Below are 20,259 nucleotides of genomic sequence, written 5' to 3'. Positions count from 1 at the left end.
GCACCTTGTCTGGAAATTATCATCACGATCATCACAATTTCTCAACTGCAGTTGACAACCCACAAAATGAAGCATTGTTATGAGAGATGGAGATTTTTTTCTTGCCTCTTTTTTTTACCTCTCTGGTCTGCCCGATATACTAGTATACCGTTATCCTGAAGGATAGGATGACCCCCAATCAGAACTGCACCTGTTGATTTATCTGACAGGTAAGAAGTCATAAAAGCTTGCAAACTTTGCAGAACTAAACAAGCAAAGTTGAGTGATAGGCTATTGTTAAAACAAACCCATTTACACCGTCCTATGAATGGCTGTGGTGGTATTATTTCGGCTTCCCCAGAGACCTTACAACAAATGACATGAGTGACGTTCCTAATACAATACATATGGTGATCAAACTACCCGCCAGGGGGCCGAGCCATGTGCAACTTTTTTTTCTCCGCACATCACACTAGGACGGCTATGATTGGTCAAAGTAAAACCTTTGTGTTGTGATTGGTCATTCGTTGACCACTCTCGTCAGTGGTTGGATGCTTCATTTGTGACTTCGGGCAAGTTTGCGTGCTGTGCGCAAGATGGCGGGAAAGTGTGGATAGCTGGAGGATTTCTTGGCATCCGTGGCTTTTTCAGCAAACTATACCCACCAAAAGGGCGTTTTATTTCGGCAAGGTTATTGTAGGGCCTTGGGGCCAAAAGGAGGACAGTATGGAGTCAAACAAACTCTTTTCACCGGAGGTAGGGGCCCGACTTAGTGCATATATCACATCTGTGGACACAACTTCCAGTATCGTCAAACTTTGGGCTCAAGTCGACCAAGAAAACGCCATCAACCTAGAAAATGCGATGGAAAACCTGCAACAGTCTCTAGAAGCCAGTGACAAGTCCCTCAACTTCAACCAGTTGAAGGTAGGTGACCTTTGTTGTGCCAAATTTGAGCAGGACGCGCGGTGGTACCGAGCTAGGGTCGTGTCCAAATGCCCAGGGGACCGCTCAGTTACAGTACTCTTTGTCGACTATGGGAATATCGAAGTTGTTGACATCACGAAAACGACAGAATGCCCAGCCGAGGTTGCTAGTATCCCAGCGCAAGCTTCTGAGTGTATCTGCACAGGAGTCGAAGCCGCGAAGGACGGCGTATGGAGCCCAGAGGCGGCATCTTTCCTTGCTGGACAGGCCGACACCGAGGTGTCAATGAAAGTTGTCAAAGTCGTGCATGACAAAAGCATCGTAGTTGAAGCATTCCAGGGGTCGGCGGAGGATGGACAGGCACTTTCAGAGGTGCTAATACAGAAGGGATTTGCATGTCGTAACACTAACGCACAACGGGGCCTCAAGACCGTCACATTTCCTCCTGGTACTAAGGAGAGAATCTACATGTCACATATCATATCACCACATCAGTTTTGGGTCCAGCTACACAGCTACAAATATGATATCACTGAGCTGATGGAAGGCATTTTGGCCCACAAATATGAAATGGACAAACCAGCATCACTTCTCCGTGATATCCAAACTGGCACCATCTGTGCAGCATTAGGAAGTGATGACCCTAGCAATGTGTACTATAGAGGTATCGTGAAGAGCATTATGGATGATAACACTGCAGATGTGTACTTTGTGGACTATGGGGACTCACAGAAGATCCCACGCTCCAACATCAAGTACCTCCCACCAGAGTTTGCTGTCCTGCCTATGCAGGCTATCGAATGCACTCTGAAAGACATCCAGCCAAACCCAGAGTGGACAGACGAAGTCAGGAACTACTTCGAAATGGTGACTCTTGACAAAGAACTTGTAGGGGAAGTCGTTGGGAAAAGTTCAGAGGGAAAGCTGTATGTTCAGCTGAAAGAGCGGAGAGGGGGGCTGACACTTGATATAAGAGATATGCTAATCAAGGAAGGTTTTGCCAAATCGATCAAAGAAGACAGTGTACATGGCTTCAAAGAGACAAAGCTGGAATTCGGGAAGGAGTATGAAATGTATGTTTCTGATGCACAAGGTCCAGGAGACTTCACATGCCAGCTTCCAGAGTCCCTTGACCAGATTGACACAATTGCAGAGGAGTTACAGAATCTGTCACAAACTGCCAAGGAAGTGCCCAGTTGCGACATCAAGCCTGGTAAAGCCTGCATGGCCAAGTACATTGAAGACGATTGCTGGTACAGAGCTCAGGTGTTATCTTCTTCCACCACAGGAGAAGTGAAAGTCAGGTTTGTCGACTTTGGCAACACAGAAACAGTTTCTGCAAACGCCCTCAAAGAGCTAAACCAAAGAATGGCCGAGATCCCAGCCCAGTCTATCGAGTGTAGCCTTCCAAACATAGGGTCGTCCTGCTCAAAGGAAGCCAAGGAAGAGTTTAAGAAGCTGGTCATGGATAAACCCTTGACAGGCAAAGTTGTCGTTATCACAGGTGGGAAACACGTTCTGGAGCTGACTGAGAAGGGTACAGGTAGTCCTGTGAGCATTGCTGAACAGATGGCCAAGGCAGGGTTTACTCCAACTAAAACTCCCAGTTTGAGGAACGGAGCTGTCTCCTTAGAAAAAGACTGCGCACCAAGTCTGAAGCCTTCCTCTCCTACCAGTCCCAGACATCAAGCCAGCAGGTTACAGTATAAACCTCCTGCATATCCTCCTGGTAGTGTATTGTCAGGCTATGTCATGTCTGTGATCAACATCGGAGAATTCCACTGCAGCCCAGTACAAGAGACGGCTGAGCTGATGGAACTGATGGCCAAACTACACGAGCACTATTCACGCCCTGATGTGGAGCCACTGCGGGACCCCCGGCCAGGAGCCGTCTGCTGTGCACAGTTCATGGAAGATGAAGGCTGGTACAGAGCTGTGATCCGTAAAGTAACAGACAGCGGAGTTCTGGTCAGATATGTGGACTACGGAAACACTGAAACCGTGGAGATGTCAAGGGTGAAAGTTCTCAAACCAGAATTCACTGACCTGCCTCCACAGTGTTTTGAAGCATGCCTGATAGATATCGTACCTACCAAGACAACCCTGGCTCCAGAGTTTACCAAACACTTTGTGGACTTCGTAAAAGATCAGACTGTCCACATGAAACTGTTCTCAAGAGACCAAGGTGGAAGGTACACAGTTGAACTTACTAAGGATAACCAGACAGCAAGCAAAGTCATGAAGGGTTTCATGCGAGGTAGAGCCACGTCCCCTCCACCAGCACCAGGGATCCGCATGACTGACCTGGAGTTCATCCAGCCTTTCGTACACGAGGACATGTACCAGGACGTCTTTGTGACCGTTGCCGCCGACCCGGACGTGTTCTGGTGTCAGCTGCTGAGTTCTGCTGAAGAACTGAACACGCTGATGGAGGACATGAACAAACATTACTCCCAACTCAACCAGGAGGAAGAAGCCTTACACACCTGTGGGTTAGGGGTGTCCTGTGTGGCTAAGTACTCCCTTGACGAGCAGTGGTACAGAGCTGTCATCACTGGTGTATGTAGAAGCGGAGATGTGGAGGTAAAGTTTGTAGACTATGGGAATGTTGAGCTTGTGTCCAGGGCCAATGTGAAAGCCATCAAGTTGAAGTACATGCAGCTGCCAGTTCAAGCCATCCAGTGCTCCTTGCTGGGGGTGCTGTGCAAGAATGACATGTGGACAGAAAGACAGATGCAGCAGTTTTCCCAGATGGTGCTGGAGAAGGAGTTTGTTGCAGAAATCATCGCCAAGGAAGAGCTGGAGAATCGGTACGAGATTGAGCTGTTTGACCACAGAGGCAAGAATGTCAACAACGAGTATGGCCGAGTCACACAAACATTGGTTTCCAGACGGGACCATGTCAAGCCTCCACCCAAACAGTTGCCTTTGATCCCCGCACCTGGAGCAGCATTGACAGCTATCTCCAAAGGGTACATCTACTCGCAGCAGGCTGAGGTGATAGAGAAGAAGGAAGCAAAGGAGAATCCCACACCAAGTCCTTCCAATCACACAGGCGAGGAGAGATTGATGCCGAATGAGGAGTCTGAACAGCGAGCCGCATCTGACAGTAGTGGAAGCACAGACTCTACTTCAAGCTCTGTCAGTCAGCAAAGTGCTTATGTGACTGCACCATCAACCCTTACAGCTGACAGTCGCTCCTCCAGTTGTATTTCCCTGGCCAGTAGCACTTCATCCAGGAAAGGTAGCCTTGACCCAAGTCAGCATATGGGATTCAATCAACTCCAAATCAAGAAAGGCACCACAATAGAGTTAGCCGTAACACACATTGTCACTCCAAACCAGTTCTTCTCTCAACTGTTGCACGACTTCCAAGAAATTGAGGACCTGTCTGAGAAGCTACAGCAGTTGTATAATACAGACGAGTTCAAAGAGGCTTTCATCAGCGATCCTGAAGTTGGTATGCGATGCTGTGCCCTGTACTCGGAGGATTCCATGTGGTATAGGGCAGTCATCACAGATGTTCTGGACCAACAAGTTGAAGTGAAGTTCGTTGACTTCGGGAACACAGAGGTGTTGGATACAACTGACATTCGAGTACTTGACGAAGAGTTTTCTGTAGCACCTAGCTATGCAACTGAGTGCAGTGTAGCACACATCAAACCCACCTCAGGAGTATGGAATGCCAAAGCTATTGAAAAGTTCTCCTCATTGACCGAGGATAAGACACTCGCTGGAAAGGTCATCAGTGTAAGCACCCGTGGAAAGGCACTCTTGGAGCTGCGAGATGTGGAGAAAGGGGAAGACCAGCCATCTGTGAGCCAGGAGTTGGTCCAGGCAGGATTTGCCAGGGAAGCCACGCCGTCTGTCTCCAGCCGAGGCAGCACTCCTGTAAGCAGCAAGGCAGGAACCCCCACATCTAGTCGACCAGTGAGTCCAGCAGCTGTAGATCAACCAACTGCTCCTCAGAAGTCAGCAGAGGCACCTGACAAAATTGTGTACCAGGAACTCTCTTTCGCTGATGGAAGCGTGCTTGATGTGATGGTTTCTCTCCTTGTCAGCCCAAGTGAGTTGTGGTGCCAGCCTGTTGAAAGCTATGATGGACTCAGCAAATTGATGGAAGACATGGGAACCTATTACAACAAGTCAGACGATACCAAAGATCACATCGTAAACCCAGAAGTGGGTCAAGACTGCATTGCACGGTTCTCAGAAGACAACGAGTGGTACCGTGCCAAGGTCACAAAAGTGACAGGTCGCGAGGTGGAAGTTAGATTTGTGGACTATGGCAACAGTGAAAAGAGGCTGGTTACTGACTTGAGGTTGTCTAAGCCGAGCTACTCAAAACTGCCACAGCAAGCTTTCAAGTGCTCACTGCAAGAGAAGATGTTGCCTTACGACGGAGAGGCATGGGGCAACAGAGCATTCAGCCATCTGCAACGTTTGGTGATAGACAAGGAGCTCAAGTGCATTGTCTCAAGCAAACAGACCAAGGAGGGTGTCTCCTTGTACTTCATTGACTTGACGTGCAAACAGCACATCAGTATCACTCAGAAGATGGTTGAGGCACAACTTGCAAGGCCTGCAACAAGCAAGCAAGATACGGCACCTCCCAAGGACACAAGGAGAGAAGCAAGCAAGTTAGAAGCAGCACCTGCCAAAGACATCAGGCGAGAAGCAAGCAAGTTAGGTGCGGAACCTGCCAAGGACATCAAGAGAGAAGCAGCATCTAACCCATCAGTGCCACCAGACCCTGAGGTTAAGACTGGACTGTCAGGCATAGCTGTTGTCTCCTATGGAGATGACCCACTGAAGTTCTGGTGCCAGAGGACGAGCCAGGGGTCCAAGCTGGATGAACTGATGGATGCCATCGATGCTCACTGCTCAAGCGGGGATGCAGAAGACGTAGGAAAGCTGAAGCCTGGACACGCAGTCATAGCAAAGTACAGTGTTGACCAGGGCTGGTACAGAGCTGAAGTGAAAGAGGCAGTGTCACCGAGACAATACATCCTTCAGTTTATGGACTATGGAAACCAGGAGCAAGTCAGTAAGAGCAACATGAGGATCCTGAAACCAGAGTTTGCCCTCCTTCCCAAACAGGCCTTCCCCTGCTACCTATCAAAAGTGGAGAATGTCACACCTGAAGCCAAGGTCAAGTTTGCAGAGTTAACTGCCGAGGCCCAGCTGAAGCTCATCGTAGTTGACAAGAAACAGGACATCTATGAAGTGGAGCTAGAAAACCCAGAATCGGCCCTGCAGGTCAACAAAGAGATCTTGAAGATGGTAGCTACAGCAAACCCTCCAGCTGAGGACCCAAAAGCACAGCTGGAAGTGGAGAGAGAAAAAGGTCCAAGCATGTCTACCTCCAACAAGAGTGAAACAACATCACAGCTCCCCGCATCAACAACTCCAAAGTACCCTCCTGTTGCAGTACAGGCAGGTGGTGCAGTGCCAGTGTACGTCAGTCACTGTGAGACACCAGCAAAGTTCTGGGTCCAGGTAGCCGACCAAGAGCCCCAGTTGAACAGTTTGATGGAGGCAGTTGAGACATCTGCTCAGGCTGGCAAGCCACTAGCTTCTACAACACAGCTCAGCCTTGGCGACCCATGCTGTGCCCAGTTCTCAGAAGACAATGGTTGGTACAGAGGGAGGATCATAGATACATCTGAAGAAGGAAAACTGGGAGTACAGTTTGTTGATTATGGAAACAAGGAGTCAGTACCCCTAGAGAAAGTCCATGAGCTACCAGCTGATTTGCCGAAGCAGCCACCATTTGCAGTTGAATGTCTGTTGGATGAAACGAAACCGACTGGGTCAGACTGGTCCAGCGTAGCCAGTTCGTGGTTCAAAGAGGTGACAATAGAGCGAGTTCTACAAGCAGAGTTCCTCAACTCAACAGAACCTGTCAGAGTGAAGCTGTCTGACGGAAGTGAAGATATCGGGAAAAACATGGTTAAGAGAGGACATGCTATACAGGAGGATACAGAAATCAAGGCACAACCATCTGAAGCAAGTCTAGACCGCCCGGTACAAGTAGCTGAAGTATCTTCAGGACCTCTCCCTGTACTGAAGGAGGTTGACTTGTCTGAAGAAACCAATACTGAAGTGTACGTGGCAGTGACATTGTCTCCCTCCAACTTCTGGTGCCAACTTGCAAGTTCAACTTCAGAGCTAGACTCCCTGATGGAAAAGATCTGTGACCACTATGCAGCCGACAACAAAGAAGAAATGCTCAAAGACCCACAACAGGGTATGTCATGCATAGCCCAGTTCTCTGAGGACAAAGGCTGGTATAGAGCAAAAGTCATGAAAGTTGAGGGGGACGGAGTTGAAGTGATCTTTGTGGATTATGGCAACTCTGAGAAGGTGGACAGGTCACTGGTGAAGATGATCAAGCCACAATTTACCGAGCTTCCTGTACAAGCCTTCCAGTGTAGTCTGGCAAATATAACTTCAACAAGCAGTGTTTGGGACAATGACACCACAGCTAAGTTCACACAGTTGTGTACTTCTCAGGAGGATGCATATGTCATCAAAGTGTTGGGAAAAGACGGCAGTGGCCTTCATACTGTGGAACTAGCTGCAAACAAGGAAGCACTGAAGACCGGTGAGACAGTTGGGAAACAGCTTGTAGCCGAGGGACTAGCCAAGCCGCTGCAGGACATGAGTGGAGATGCTACAGCCATAGCAGCAGAAAGCAGTACCAAGCAACAGAAAGCAAGCAACTATTACAAAACAGACAGTTTAAAGGCAGGAGACAGAGTAGATGCCTACATCTCGTTCATGGACAAGTCCAACCACATCTGGTGCCAGAAGGTTGAACAGTCAGATGCCCTGGGAGAACTGATGGACACTATCGACACACACTGTTCCAACCTGAAGGATGAGGAAGACGCCTTCAACATGCCTCAAGAACAGACAGCATGTCTGGCACAGTACAGCGAGGATGGTGGATGGTACAGAGCAAAGGTTATTGAAGTAAAAGAAGGATCAATGGCAGTACAGTTTGTGGACTTCGGGAACACTGAGGAAGTCGCATCGTCAAAAGTGAAACAGATAAAGCCAGAGTTCTTGGAGTTACCAGAGTTGGCGTTTGAGTGTGTACTGAAGAACATACCTGTGCCATGGGAAGCACCTTTGGTGAAGCAATTCTCTGACTTGACCAACGATAAGGCACTTACAGTCGATGTACAAGATGTCATCAAGCAAGACAAGAAGCAGGTGCTAGAAGTCATTCTCCTTGATGGGGAGCTGTCAGTCAATGAAGAATTGACACAAAAGATTCAGAAGACAGCAGAAACAAAGGCCTATAAGTTGGCAGAGATATCGGAGGGAGAGACCCACTCAGCCTACATCAGTTCTGTGGTGGATCCAACAAAGTTCTACATACAAATGGAAGGGACAGAAGAGGTGCTAGAAGGACTGATGGAGAAAATCCAGCACTGCGAACACTTGTCTACTCCATCCTTAGACACCCTGCAAGCTGGCACTCCTGTATTGGCCATGTATACTGTGGATGACCAGTGGTACAGAGCACAGGTTCTCAGTGTTGAAGGAAGCACTGTGAATGTGTTGTATGTCGACTTTGGAAATTCTGAAGCTGTTGGGTTGGAAAGGATGAAGTATATTTCACCAGAGTTCCTGGAGACTCCACCACAAGCTGTTGAGTGTACACTGGGGAAGGAAGTCGCTGATCTGCCAGAGGATATCACCACAATCATGCAGGGGTTGACTGAAGTCTTGACCATCAAATTCTTGCATCAAGAAGTACAAAGATGGGTGGTAGAAGTGTCCCAAGGTGAGACGTCTCTGAAAGACATGGTGCCGAAAGTGGGAAAAGAAGACGTAGAAGAGACCACAGTGAAGACCTCCACACCATCCAAGGATGACAGTCTGCAAAGCGTGGACCCAGAAGTCTCTGCGATCGAAAGTATGCCCCAGCCAACAAATTTTGTATATGCTGCTAATGATATTGACGAGGGAGAACTTCAGGAGGGCTATGTCTCCCACACCACCAACCCCAGCCTGTTCTTCGTCCAGCTCGCAACCTCTGCCGGGAAACTGGACACCCTGATGAAAGAGATAAACGAGGAATACGGCAGCCTCGGTACGCTCGACCGAGAGATCGCTGACATCAAACCCGGTATGCCGTGTATCGTGCCGTTTTCCGAGGAGGGAGAGGAAGTGTGGTACAGGGGCAGGGTGCAGTTCACCAACCATTCTGTCAGCGTCTACTACATCGACTATGGAAACGAAGCAGTCGTCCCAGCGGAGTGTGTGAAGAGCATCCCACCAAAGTTCATGACCCTGCCAGGTCAGGCCATAGCCTGCACTCTGTCTGATGTGTCGCCCGTGGAGGGTTCCTGGCCGGAGGGAACGAATGAGAAGTTCATGGAGCTCACAGAGGAGAGACAGCTGATGGTGGAGTTCAACAAAAGGCATGGAAGTGGCTGGAATGTGCGGCTTCTCGATGGGAAGGAATCGATCGGAGCGAAGCTCACCACAGAAGAGATCAGCAAGGAGGAGAGTCAGCCTGTTGAGACGACGCCAGCTGTGAAACAGAACGAGACCCCAGACTCTGGGTTAGACGAGAGTCGTGAGACTGTTTCCTCAGATGTGAAAGCTCAGGCAGAAAGCCAGGACACAGTGATACCAGCCCTGCAGATTGAGCCTGGGACAGAGGAGACGGTGTACTACCTGTGTGGGGAGTCACCAGACAACTTCTTCTGCCAGCTGGCCAGCGCAGAGGCACAGCAGACCAAACTGGCTGAGGACATCGCTAACCTTTGTGCTGTTGCAGGTAGGTGTTTCTTCTAGTTCTACTGGTATATTTTTGCTAGATACTTTTTTGTTGATTTCTTGTACATGAGACTAAGTTTGAAGAAAATGTTTTAGGTGTGCTGTGTTTTGTGAATATCAAACTGATGATATTTATTGGTTTTGTTTTGTTGTAGTGGAGCCGCTGTCATCCCCCCAGGAAGGCCAGACTGCCCTGGCACAGTTCTCAGAGGATGACCAGTGGTACAGAGCCGTCATCACTGCTGTTACAGAGCAAGGGTGCCATGTCAGGTATGTAACATATCAATCATTTTACTTAACTGTCAACTGATTGCTGTTGATATTTTTGTTGCATATACACTGTCTGGTAAGGTAGCATGATAAAAGTTCACATGCGTCTGAAGAGACACAGTAATAAAAAAAGTCTACTTTTCTTAGCCAACTATTGCATGTAAATAAGAACTTATCTGTTGAAGAAAAACATGATTGTATGATTTGTGTTTTCTCCTTTACTGCAACATTAACTTTCACAAATTCAACCTATTGTTTATTCTAGGTTTGTGGACTATGGGAATGCAGAAGTTGTCCCCTGTGCCAAGCTGCGTCCCCTTCCACAGGAACTGGCCCAGGTACCTGGGCAGGCTGTATCATGTCGGCTAGCAGCACTGGGTCCTGTGGCAGACAAGTGGAGTGACCAGGCTATCCAAGCCTTCCAAGGTGTGTACTTCTGCCAGCAAGGAAAAAATAATCACTCAACTCTCTGTTTTAAAGTTCTGCTGGCATGATTGACGTAGTCGTTGAACAATAACAGATTTATGTTTTAAGACTATCAGTAACATGTAATATACACAGTTTCAATACCTATTCTCTTTTTTCAGACACCTGCATAGAGAAAGAACTAAAGGCCAAGTTCGATGGCAAATATGATGACAAATTTGACGTGGTTCTTTATGACCCAAGTGAAACTGACGACAGCTCCATTAACCAGAAGATGGTCACCTTGGGGCATGCAAAAGCTCTGACAAAACCTGGTAAGGAGGAACCAAATTCGGTCCAGTTGGACCAAGTTTCAAACCAGTTGAAACCCGTTTCCACCCAGTTTGAACCAGTTTCTGTTTCCACCCAGTTTGAACCAGTTTCTGTTTCCACCCAGTTTGAACCAGTTTCTGTTTCCACCCAGTTTGAACCAGTTTCTGTTCCCACCCAGTTTGAACCAGTTTTTGTTCCCACCCAGTTTGAACCAGTTTCTGATCCCACCCAGTTTGAACCAGTTTCTGTTCCCACCCAGTTTGAACCAGTTTCTGATCAGTGTGAAGACATTTCTAATGAGTTAGAATCAGAGACTCAACAGTCTGAGGTAACTACAGCTCAGGTAGCACTAAATTCTGAAGCATTAGAACCACCTATGTCTGAAATTCGGTCGACCAATGAAGAAAAGGAGGTAGTCACAGAGCAGGACAAACCAGTTTCTGACGAGGAAAAGATAGAATCAGACAAGCCAGAACTGATCACTTGCCAGACAGAAACGTATGATCAGCAAGAGCAGCCAGTTGATGAGGTAGAGTCTGTCTCTGACCAGCCAGACCAGGTTATCGAACAAGTAGAACCAGTGGCTTACCAGCCTAAAACAGTTACTGATGAGGTAAAGCCAATGACTAGTCAGCCAGAGTCAGTTTCCAACCACCCAGAAATGGCTACTGACCAGTCAGAACCAGTAACAGAGCATATAGAATCATTGTCCGACCAGCCAGAACCAGTGACTGAACAGACAGAAGCTGAGCCTGAGCAGCCAGGGCCTGTAATCGATCAGGTAGAACCAGTGTCTGACGAATCAAAACTGGTCATTGACCTCATCAAGTCAGTGTCTGATGAGCCTGGACCAATAACAGATCAGACAGAATCAGTACCTGAACAGCCAGAGCTGGTCACTGACCAGAAAAAGCCAAACCTTGATGATAAGACAGAACCTGTGTCTCATAAGCCAGATCAAGTTACTGACCAGGCCGTGTCAATGTGTGGTCAGCAAGACTTGGTTACTGATCAGGCAGAACCAGTTGCTGATCAGATGGAACCAGTGTCTGACCAGCCAGAACTGGTCACTGATGAGGCAGGATCGGTTTCAGAACAAGTTACTGACCAGTTGGTCGGTGCTGAAGTGTCGGAAGGGCCTGGTCAGGGTCCAGCTGAACAGAAGAGTGAAGGTGAGGTTTAGATGTTTCCACGTAGTTCCCAGTATCTGTAAATTAGTTGAAATTTTTATGGCATTTCATCATCCCTGCATTTTTTAGTTTTTGGTACCCCTGCACAGTTTTGGGGTGAATGGTTTCTAAGGAAACTACCATGTTTGAACTGCAACCTTCCTTTTTCTTCTTCTTTGGACCCTCCTTTTGTGATACATTGTCTTGCCGACAGACACTAAACTACAGTGTTAAAATGGGATGAAAGAAATCTTACTTAGTTTATTTGTAACCCAGTATAACCCCTTACTTTTATAGCATCTTGCCAATAGACATTAAAACAGTGTTGTGATGAGAAGAAATCTTTCTTAGTTTTTTGTAACCCTGTATGACCCCTTATTTTATTTATTTGTGACAGACCTAGAGGATGAGACACCAGCCCAGTACAAGAAGCCCCGTCTGTCCAAAGGTGAGGAGCTGGATTTCTACTTCCTGAGTGCAGAAGACCCAGACAACATGGTGCTACAGCTGGTCAAGTCTGAACAGGACCTCAACAACCTGGCAGAGAAGATCAGCAACATCTATGACGGGTAGGTTTACATGGGCTGTAGCATTTCAAAACCTTGTATATTTATTTATTTTTTTTACCAAGGTGCTGATATGTCTTCTGTATCTGTATTGGAATAGCCAGTATAACTGCCCTTCAGCATTACACACCAGCTTCAATGCTCAACATCTTGACATGTTATACATTTGAGGCATATTATTTTGCTGTGGTGTAGGATTCCACATTACTAAGATGGAGTTAAGAGAGTAGTGTGTATCTGTTTAAAACATGCTGATAGCTGTGAAACTGTCTTACCCTAAAGACCATTGCAGATCCATATGTGAGAGAGGTAAAAGTAGGTACTACCACTAGAAAATCTCTTGATACACACTATTCTCTTCTCTTCTTTACAGATTAGCTGAGTCAGACCTGCAGTTCAGGGACATCCTGCCAGGGTCAGTCTGCTGTGCAAAGTTCTCCGACGGTCTGTGGTACAGGGCAGAAGTGGTGTTCACCGAAAGTGACCAGGTAATCTGCTCTATCGTTTGCTTTTGAGGTTTGGGAAGTTATCAGACAATCATCAGCTATAAACAAAGACCCACCAAAGACGTTCCAGCATGAGACCTGGAACTTTCTCAACGTGTTAGCACTACTTAACTTTTATTGATTCCAAGTAAGAGATGTTTTTCCACTTTCCATTTTTTTATGTTTATGCAAAGCGAGTACAACATTGGAACCTGTTCCCCTGCAGGTGACTGTGTACTTTGTAGACTACGGGAACACAGAGACTGTGGACAGCAGTCATGTCCGCAAACTGCGCTCCGAGCTGGCTGACCTCCCCACTCAGGTGTTGTGTCCATACACTTAACTCTGGTTACTGATATTTGTGTTTATGATAAGTTGTTGTCATATGATTATAATCTATATTGTTACAATCTTTTGTCACTTTTCCATGTACTGTACTTTGAGATTTTGACAAGTGTAGTTATTTTGGTTGTTCACAGTACTAATGAAACTTAAACAGAGAGAGAAAATAAGACGTTTATTTCCAAATCGCAGGCAGTGCACTGTGGAATAAGCGGAATCGAGGCGACCTCAGAAACGTGGACGTGCCAGGTGAAGGAAGCTCTGGAGGAGCTCTGCACTGGAGGCGTGGTCAGGGGCGTGGTCGCTGACATGGAGGATGATGGGAAGGTTCTTCTGGGCAGCTGCACAGTGGAAGGTAGCCTTATTCATTATGATTGACAGTAGTTTTGATGAGGGAGGAGTAATATTCATTCGATGTGTTACTGTGCATTTTATGAGAGAGAAAAGTGTTTATGCACTAGCAGATACTTTACTTTTTTAAAGTTGAAGTGAACACTAATGCCATAGCATTACACTTTGAACCAACTGATGTACAAGCAACTGATGCACAGAAAGTTTTAATCTTGTTGGATTGGATTCATTTTCTGTTGTCCCCTGGGCTGCAGGTGTGGACCTAGTGCAGCAGCTGTTGGATCGCAGGCTGGCTGCGAGGGAGGGGGAGGAGCCAGAAGGGAGTGAGCTGTCTTCTGAACCACAGGTAAATTTTTATGTGCAGCCAGGAGTAATGATATATGGAATACACCATTTGATTCAGGATAACGTAAGTAGGCATACCTCAGTCTGGCAGGACCATGAATAGTACAGCTTATTGTTTGTTTTTACTTCTGAAACATTCTGAGTGAACTGCACCCTGCCTGAGTTGTGATAATTTACTTTCTGTCTATATGTCTTCACACATTTTATGTGTGCATTGGAGAGGGTAACTGCATTTTACTTTAATGACCTTTGCCAAGAAGGACTTGAATTATGTAACTTTAATATTTTATCTATCCCTGACCTCATACCTCATGACCTGAATGAAAAGCAGCCAGTAGGCCAATTTTAGTATTCATGAATGAACAAAGGCTCAAACAAACAAACAAACAAACAAACAAACAAACAAACAAACAAACAAACAAACAAACAAACAAACAACAGATTATACACTACCTTTACTCACCTTACTTGACACTGTTACTTTGTTTCAGGATACTGGAAGTGAAGCTGTTTCGTCGTCATCGCAAGACGATGTGGAGTCTTGCACACCCTCTGAGACAGAAGTTAGCATCCGATTGGCAGCACGGCAGGTGAAAGCTGGTGACCAGCTGAACGTAGTGGTGACAAACGTGGTGACACCCGACCATTTCTGGTGCCAAGATGTGGAGGCTGACCTCCCAAGGATAAATGGTGCTCATGAACTTACTTACCGTCTTTTTTCAACACATTTTAGAATTCTTAGAATTAGTTTTTAAAGGAACTTTGGAGAAAAAATCCATTCCTATTTACCAATATACCCATATGATATGTACTGAGCAAATACCGACTGCCGTGGCTCCGGCTGGGTTGACGGGGACGCCCTGAGCATTGAGGGCCGCTGTAGCTCCGGCCAGGAAGGCGGCGGGATCCTGACCGCTGACGATAGGAGCATGTGCAGTGGGTCCGCCCGGTGGTGGTGGTGGTGGGGGTGGTGGGGATGCGGGGCTGGCTATGCCTAGGCCAGACAACTGCTCTTCCATCTGACGGACCTCTGTTTGTAGTCGCTTCAGGTCCAACAGCTTCTGCAGTTCTTCCTTCTTCTTTTTGAGGGAGTCCATCGTGTCCTGTAAGGTAGCGGGGAGAGTTGCAGTAGGGCTCCCCGGCGTTGTCTCCGAGCCACCGTCCGAGTCGGAGGACGGGTCGATCTCCAGTCCGGGACAGTTTTTGTTGGCCTTCCCTTTCTCATGCAGGGCTGTGGGTTGTCCGCAACCCGAGCACTTTTTCTTCCGATCCGCTTTAGTTTTCTTACTCATCTTACAGAATCGCTCCCTCAAAGTACAGAATTGCTCAAAGTACAGAAATGCTCCCTGTTGCCAGCGTGTCAGGAACGGACTGAGGAGAGTCCTGCTGTTTACCCAGCATGCTGTGCGCGGGTAGTATGTGTAGCTAATTAAGCCTTTTGAGCTGTGCCCCAAAAGTAACCTTTGAACCAAAAGGCAGGTAACTTATGTTCTTCTGTTGCCCCACGTCCAGCCTACTGTGAGCTGTGCCAGGAGACTGTGCAGTCTCCAAAGGTGAATGACCTCTGCTGTGCACTGTACAGTGAGGACCAGACCTGGTACCGAGCAAAGGTGGGGTTCTTATCGGATCACACACATTTTACTTTTGACAGTCTAGTAAGATGATAAACAAATTGGATTTTATAAGCAGGCAGCTAGTGAAAATTATCAATGCAATGTTGTCAATATAAGCATTGGTGCTGTTCTCTTTTCAGTGCCCAAACTAGCTAGATTCAGTAGGTGTTTGTGGCAACCTTTATTTTTGCATGACGTTTTGTTTGTCTCTGTCTGCATGCAGATTCTGGATGTTGTGAGCTCCAAGATGCTGACTGTACAGTTCATTGACTTTGGCAGTCTTGAGACTGTGAGCCCGGTCAATACTCGCCCCTTGGATGCTGAAATGGCTGCCTTGCCTCCTTGTGCTTTGGAATGTAGCATGTCTGACATACAGGGCAGGACAGCAGATAATGGCAAGCTATAGTGTCTCTTTTTTTTTGTAAATTTATTACATGGTTGTATTTTCCTATGTATTCTTGGCATGTAAATCTTAAAACTTTGTTCACTGTAGTTTACAAAGTTTTTTCATGCTTAGCAGCACTTGGCAGTTCCATTGCATGTTCAACACAGTTAACAGTCATGCATCCAATTTGTTTCCTAGGTTAATTTGCACCTTGTATCCACTTTTTTGTCAGACATCAGCTTCAGGATTTGAAGAGTATACCACAAATTTTTCTGCACAGTTTATACTTGGGTATTTTGTAGCTCAGTTTTGTTTTACTGGTTCCCCACTTTTGGTCATCAGAACTGCAAGTCTGTTGACTAATCTAACATGTTGTTAATTCACAGGTGGCTGGTCGTCAGAAGCTGTGTTGTTTTTTGAGGACCTTGTACAAGACAAAACCTTCCGTGTCCTGGTGGATGAGGTGACACCAGAGGGGGCTGCTAAAGTGGAGCTGTACAGCGAGTGTGAGGAGAAGACAGTTTCTCAGCTCATGGTGGTCTCAGGGCACGCCAGGAGGAAGGGTGAGCCTCAAGTTTGAGAAAAATTATTATGTTTACCTTTAAAGAAGGAAAACAAATTGTTTTTGCTCCGTTTCTTCTTATTCAAACAAATAAAAGTCCATGACCTGAACCAGACTTCTCTCACCATTGCAACTGGAACTGTAGCAGTGTTGGGTTACATTTTGTAGCAAGATTAAGTCGAAGAGGCTACTCACCGTATATGTGAATGTGTTTGAATAAAAATAAACAAAGCAGTAGTTTTTTTGGGGGATAGACCATGTGAAGGTAAACAGCATGCATTTGCTTTGCAAATGTTACTTTTCTAGTTTCTTTCTGTGGCCCACTCAGTGACAAAGTACCTTATACACAGTAGTATGTGTTGGAGGAGATCTCTTCATCTGACCCTGCATTTGAAAACATTAAAATCATCCCAGTATTGTCATTTGTACAAATGATGTGGATTATCTCACAGCAGGCAGTGTCCAGAGTGGCAGCATGGACAGCCTGAGTGGTTATACAGGCACCAGTACTGCTGAGTCGGCCAGCCCTGCTCCGGGAAGTGAGGCAGGAGAACAGATGGAGAAAGGTGATGGTCGCTTACCAAACATCTTTTGTGATGCGCCAAAAAACTCAAGCAACTGGATATGACTTTTTGGAAACAGTCAGACGTCATATATTACCTCGGCCGACTGGTCTCTCCGATGTAGGTGTTCTTACAATTGGGCTCTTCACATTTGAGTCTGTAGTCAAAAGTTCATACTTATAAACCTGCTTTTCCGACAACTCTCCAGTGTCACTGACGAAAGGTAGTGGATGCTACCTGAAACGTCAGGCTGTTTCCAAAGTCATATCCAGTTGCTTGTGAATTGTTTTTGGTGTATCTTATTACCTGGATGTCTAACCTTCACCGACAAATCTTGTGTGATGATTTTTAAAACACAGTTTACGGCATTGAATCCACTGTGGGCTTCAACAGCCCAGTCCAGAAAAACAAAACTTTTTGTAAATTTGTATTTCATGTTCGACTGTAATTTTTCTTCTCACCGACACAGAAGAAACGGTCCAACCAGAGAAAGAGTCACCAGACATGTCAGCTGTTGTGGAACAGATTGAACAGACAGTGGTGGCAGGCATGAAGGAGACAGAGGAACAGGGCCCAGGTAGTGATATGTGAACTATCAGTTGTAATGATTATACATGTAGCAACATAAAATTTGCACAGAGTACTGACCTTGTGTACTAAGGTTGGATTACTTCAAATATTGATAGACATGTAGATAGTGAGGTATGAATTTTTTCTAGATACAAGGAGACAAAATAATATACCAGTTTTGCTTAGATGCTTTCCTGTCAGGCATCCGTGTGATTGTTGCCCTAATGTCTGTCGTGCACAGATGTGATAGGAGCTGAGGTTGAGCTGCAGAGCACAGCTGTAGCAGATGCAGATGTGGTGGTGGAACCAGCTGCAGAGGCAGGAGACTCTGAGCTTCAGGACCCAGCAGCAGTGGGAACTGATGCGGAGCTGCAGAGTTCAGCTGCAACAGATGCAGTTGATGCCCAGAGGTAAGTACCTTGTGTCTAGACCAAGACATACATGTTTGTTTGAATCTCTTCTACAAGATTGGATATGGGGGAAACACTGCTATTGCTATGGTGTCTTCCACAGTCAAAACTGTTTCTATTTTCATATATGTTTCTCTTAAAGGTTTACAATTTTGTTGTAGTTTTGTACATTGGGGTTGATAGATTTATCGTTTAATTCTTCACAGCTCTGAGATGGTGTCTGCTGACAACATTGCGCAGACTCTGTCGGTACCCGTTCCATCAGACACAACCCCCTCCTGTCAGACCCCCACCACCAACAGACCCTCCGTCTCCAGTTTCTACACCCCCAGTGGGGAGGTGTCCCTGTCCTTCGCCACAGACCGGGCAATGTCCCCTTCTTCTGTCCTGGAGGTCACCGGATCAGAGTGGACAACCTTTGAGGAGATTATTGTGTCCAGCCCTGAGAGTGGATCACAGCAGGGTGAGTAAAAAACCTGTCATGAAAGTTCATCTGTGTTTAAAGATGTAGTTACATGTTTAAAGTTAAAACTTTTGATCCAACACAAAGAAGTTCTCTCACCAGTCACTCTGGTGTTCCAGTGTTGCCGTCACACTTCAAAGAAGCCATGTGACAAGCCTCACTGGGTCAGTCTACTGCGGAAGACCAGGGTGACTGGTCGAAAGCTCTAGTTGAGAGAACTTTATTGTGTTGGATCAGAAGTTTTAACTTTAAACGAGTACAATGCTGCTTGTTCCTTTCTTGTGATATCTTGTAGTCGCCTTGGGGTCCTTATTGTCTCCATTTTGGCCAATAGAAGACAGCACTGTGAGTTCTGCTGACATCCTGAGTGAAGCTGCCCCTGCTGAGGATGCAGATGAAGAGCAGTCCTGTGTGCCTACTGCCCTCGACATCAAGACTGCTAAGTCAGCTACATCTGTAGAAAATGGCTCATTGAGGTGAGCTCATATTCAGTATCTATAATCTGTAGCTCAGAATTGTTTAGATTATAGCAGAAGCCATAGGAATGTCACAGGCTTAAAGTAAGCACTGAGAATAGCAGGTCAAGATCCTTGATTTGTGTGTTTATAATGCTTCTTTGTTCTGACTTCAGTGAAATGAATGGCATCACAGATTCACCTGAGAGCAAAGAGATAGGGATGAGCAAGCAAGAAGTGCATACCAGTGAGTGTAATCTGTTTTTCTTTTTTGTACATTTCCTTCTACCACATGCAGTTGTCTCCTTTTGTCCAAGAAATGATTGTAACACTTGTAAGAATGTTTTCACCATATGTACACCATGATCCTGGTAAATCTTCATTTGTGTATGTCTCTTGCAGATGGTGATGTGGAAACACTAGGAGAGCAGGTGTACCAAGTTTAAACCTGCCTAGAACCAGCATACTTGATAACTTGATAAGGGACCAATGAAAGTCAGCTCAGTTTTGTTGGCATTTTGTTTAGAGAAAAATTAGTTAATACTAGGTACAATCATGCAATATACAGGGACTTGTATTTTCTTGTAGTAGACTTGAGAAGAATAGTGTATTGTACCATGCTGTTGTGACTTATCATCATGATAACACAGAATTACTTTCTGGCTGACAGTTCACTTTCGTAAAGATTGTAAAACATAGGAAATATATTTTTGAACAAGTTCTGATGTAAGGTAGAGATGTCAAAATCTGTTTATTTTTCTTACCATTAATACTTTTGTTATGTAGGTTGGGATGGTGCCATGCACCTCTCTTTAGCTGCCAGAAGATTGCACTTTAGAGGTTCATTTTGACATTTTTCAACATCCACTGTAGAGTTGTTGTCATTTGTGCCATCATTTATGCAGACTATTGTTCAGGAAACAAATGATGTACAACAACAGAGTCTTTCTATTTTTGAAACTGCTTTTTATATGTCAAATTTGCCATCATATTACATTATACTGCCAATCAACACTTATACTACTCTTTAACACGTGATTATAGATACAGTTGAGTACCATGGTACAAATGTACATGGATAAGAAAGCCTACAAATAATTTGTGGTATTATTTCCTTCTAAAACATTTAAAAAAATGTGCCTGTACTGACAAGTATTACCCACCAATGTTCTCAAAGCTTTATGATCAAGGTGGTAGTTTGAGAAAAAATGTAGATGACAGTTAATCACATAAGAACTTCATAAGGCAAATAATGGTAACATTTTTT

At 45.8% G+C, this 20,259-nt stretch overlaps 1 protein-coding gene across 2 annotated transcripts; it reads left to right on the top strand.

Annotated features, from left to right (window-relative positions):
* The first annotated feature begins 509 nt into the window (after positions 1–509).
* LOC109480923 lies at positions 510–20,032 on the top strand. Of its 2 annotated transcripts, none has more exons than XM_019783296.1 (20): positions 510–9,706; positions 9,861–9,975; positions 10,241–10,401; positions 10,563–10,715; positions 12,280–12,451; positions 12,822–12,936; positions 13,160–13,255; positions 13,468–13,630; positions 13,881–13,972; positions 14,463–14,661; positions 15,484–15,581; positions 15,808–15,979; positions 16,356–16,532; positions 16,987–17,097; positions 17,564–17,671; positions 17,906–18,074; positions 18,281–18,537; positions 18,872–19,013; positions 19,169–19,239; positions 19,395–20,032. In XM_019783296.1, exons 1-20 carry the CDS (start codon positions 706–708, stop codon positions 19,436–19,438), a joined length of 11,616 nt encoding a protein of 3,871 aa, XP_019638855.1. In that variant the 5' UTR covers positions 510–705; the 3' UTR covers positions 19,439–20,032. The 2 variants fall into 2 exon arrangements, with proteins under 2 accessions (XP_019638855.1, XP_019638854.1); XM_019783295.1 differs by having other exon boundaries at positions 511–9,706; positions 16,984–17,097.
* Positions 20,033–20,259: the final 227 nt, after the last annotated feature.

The sequence above is a fragment of the Branchiostoma belcheri genome, unplaced genomic scaffold (genome assembly GCF_001625305.1).
Source record: "Branchiostoma belcheri isolate BF01 breed outbred unplaced genomic scaffold, Haploidv18h27 scaffold53, whole genome shotgun sequence".
Classification (NCBI taxonomy): domain Eukaryota; kingdom Metazoa; phylum Chordata; class Leptocardii; order Amphioxiformes; family Branchiostomatidae; genus Branchiostoma; species Branchiostoma belcheri.
The sequence above is the reverse complement of the archived record's forward strand: the minus strand, read 5'-3'. Positions and strand labels throughout refer to the sequence as shown.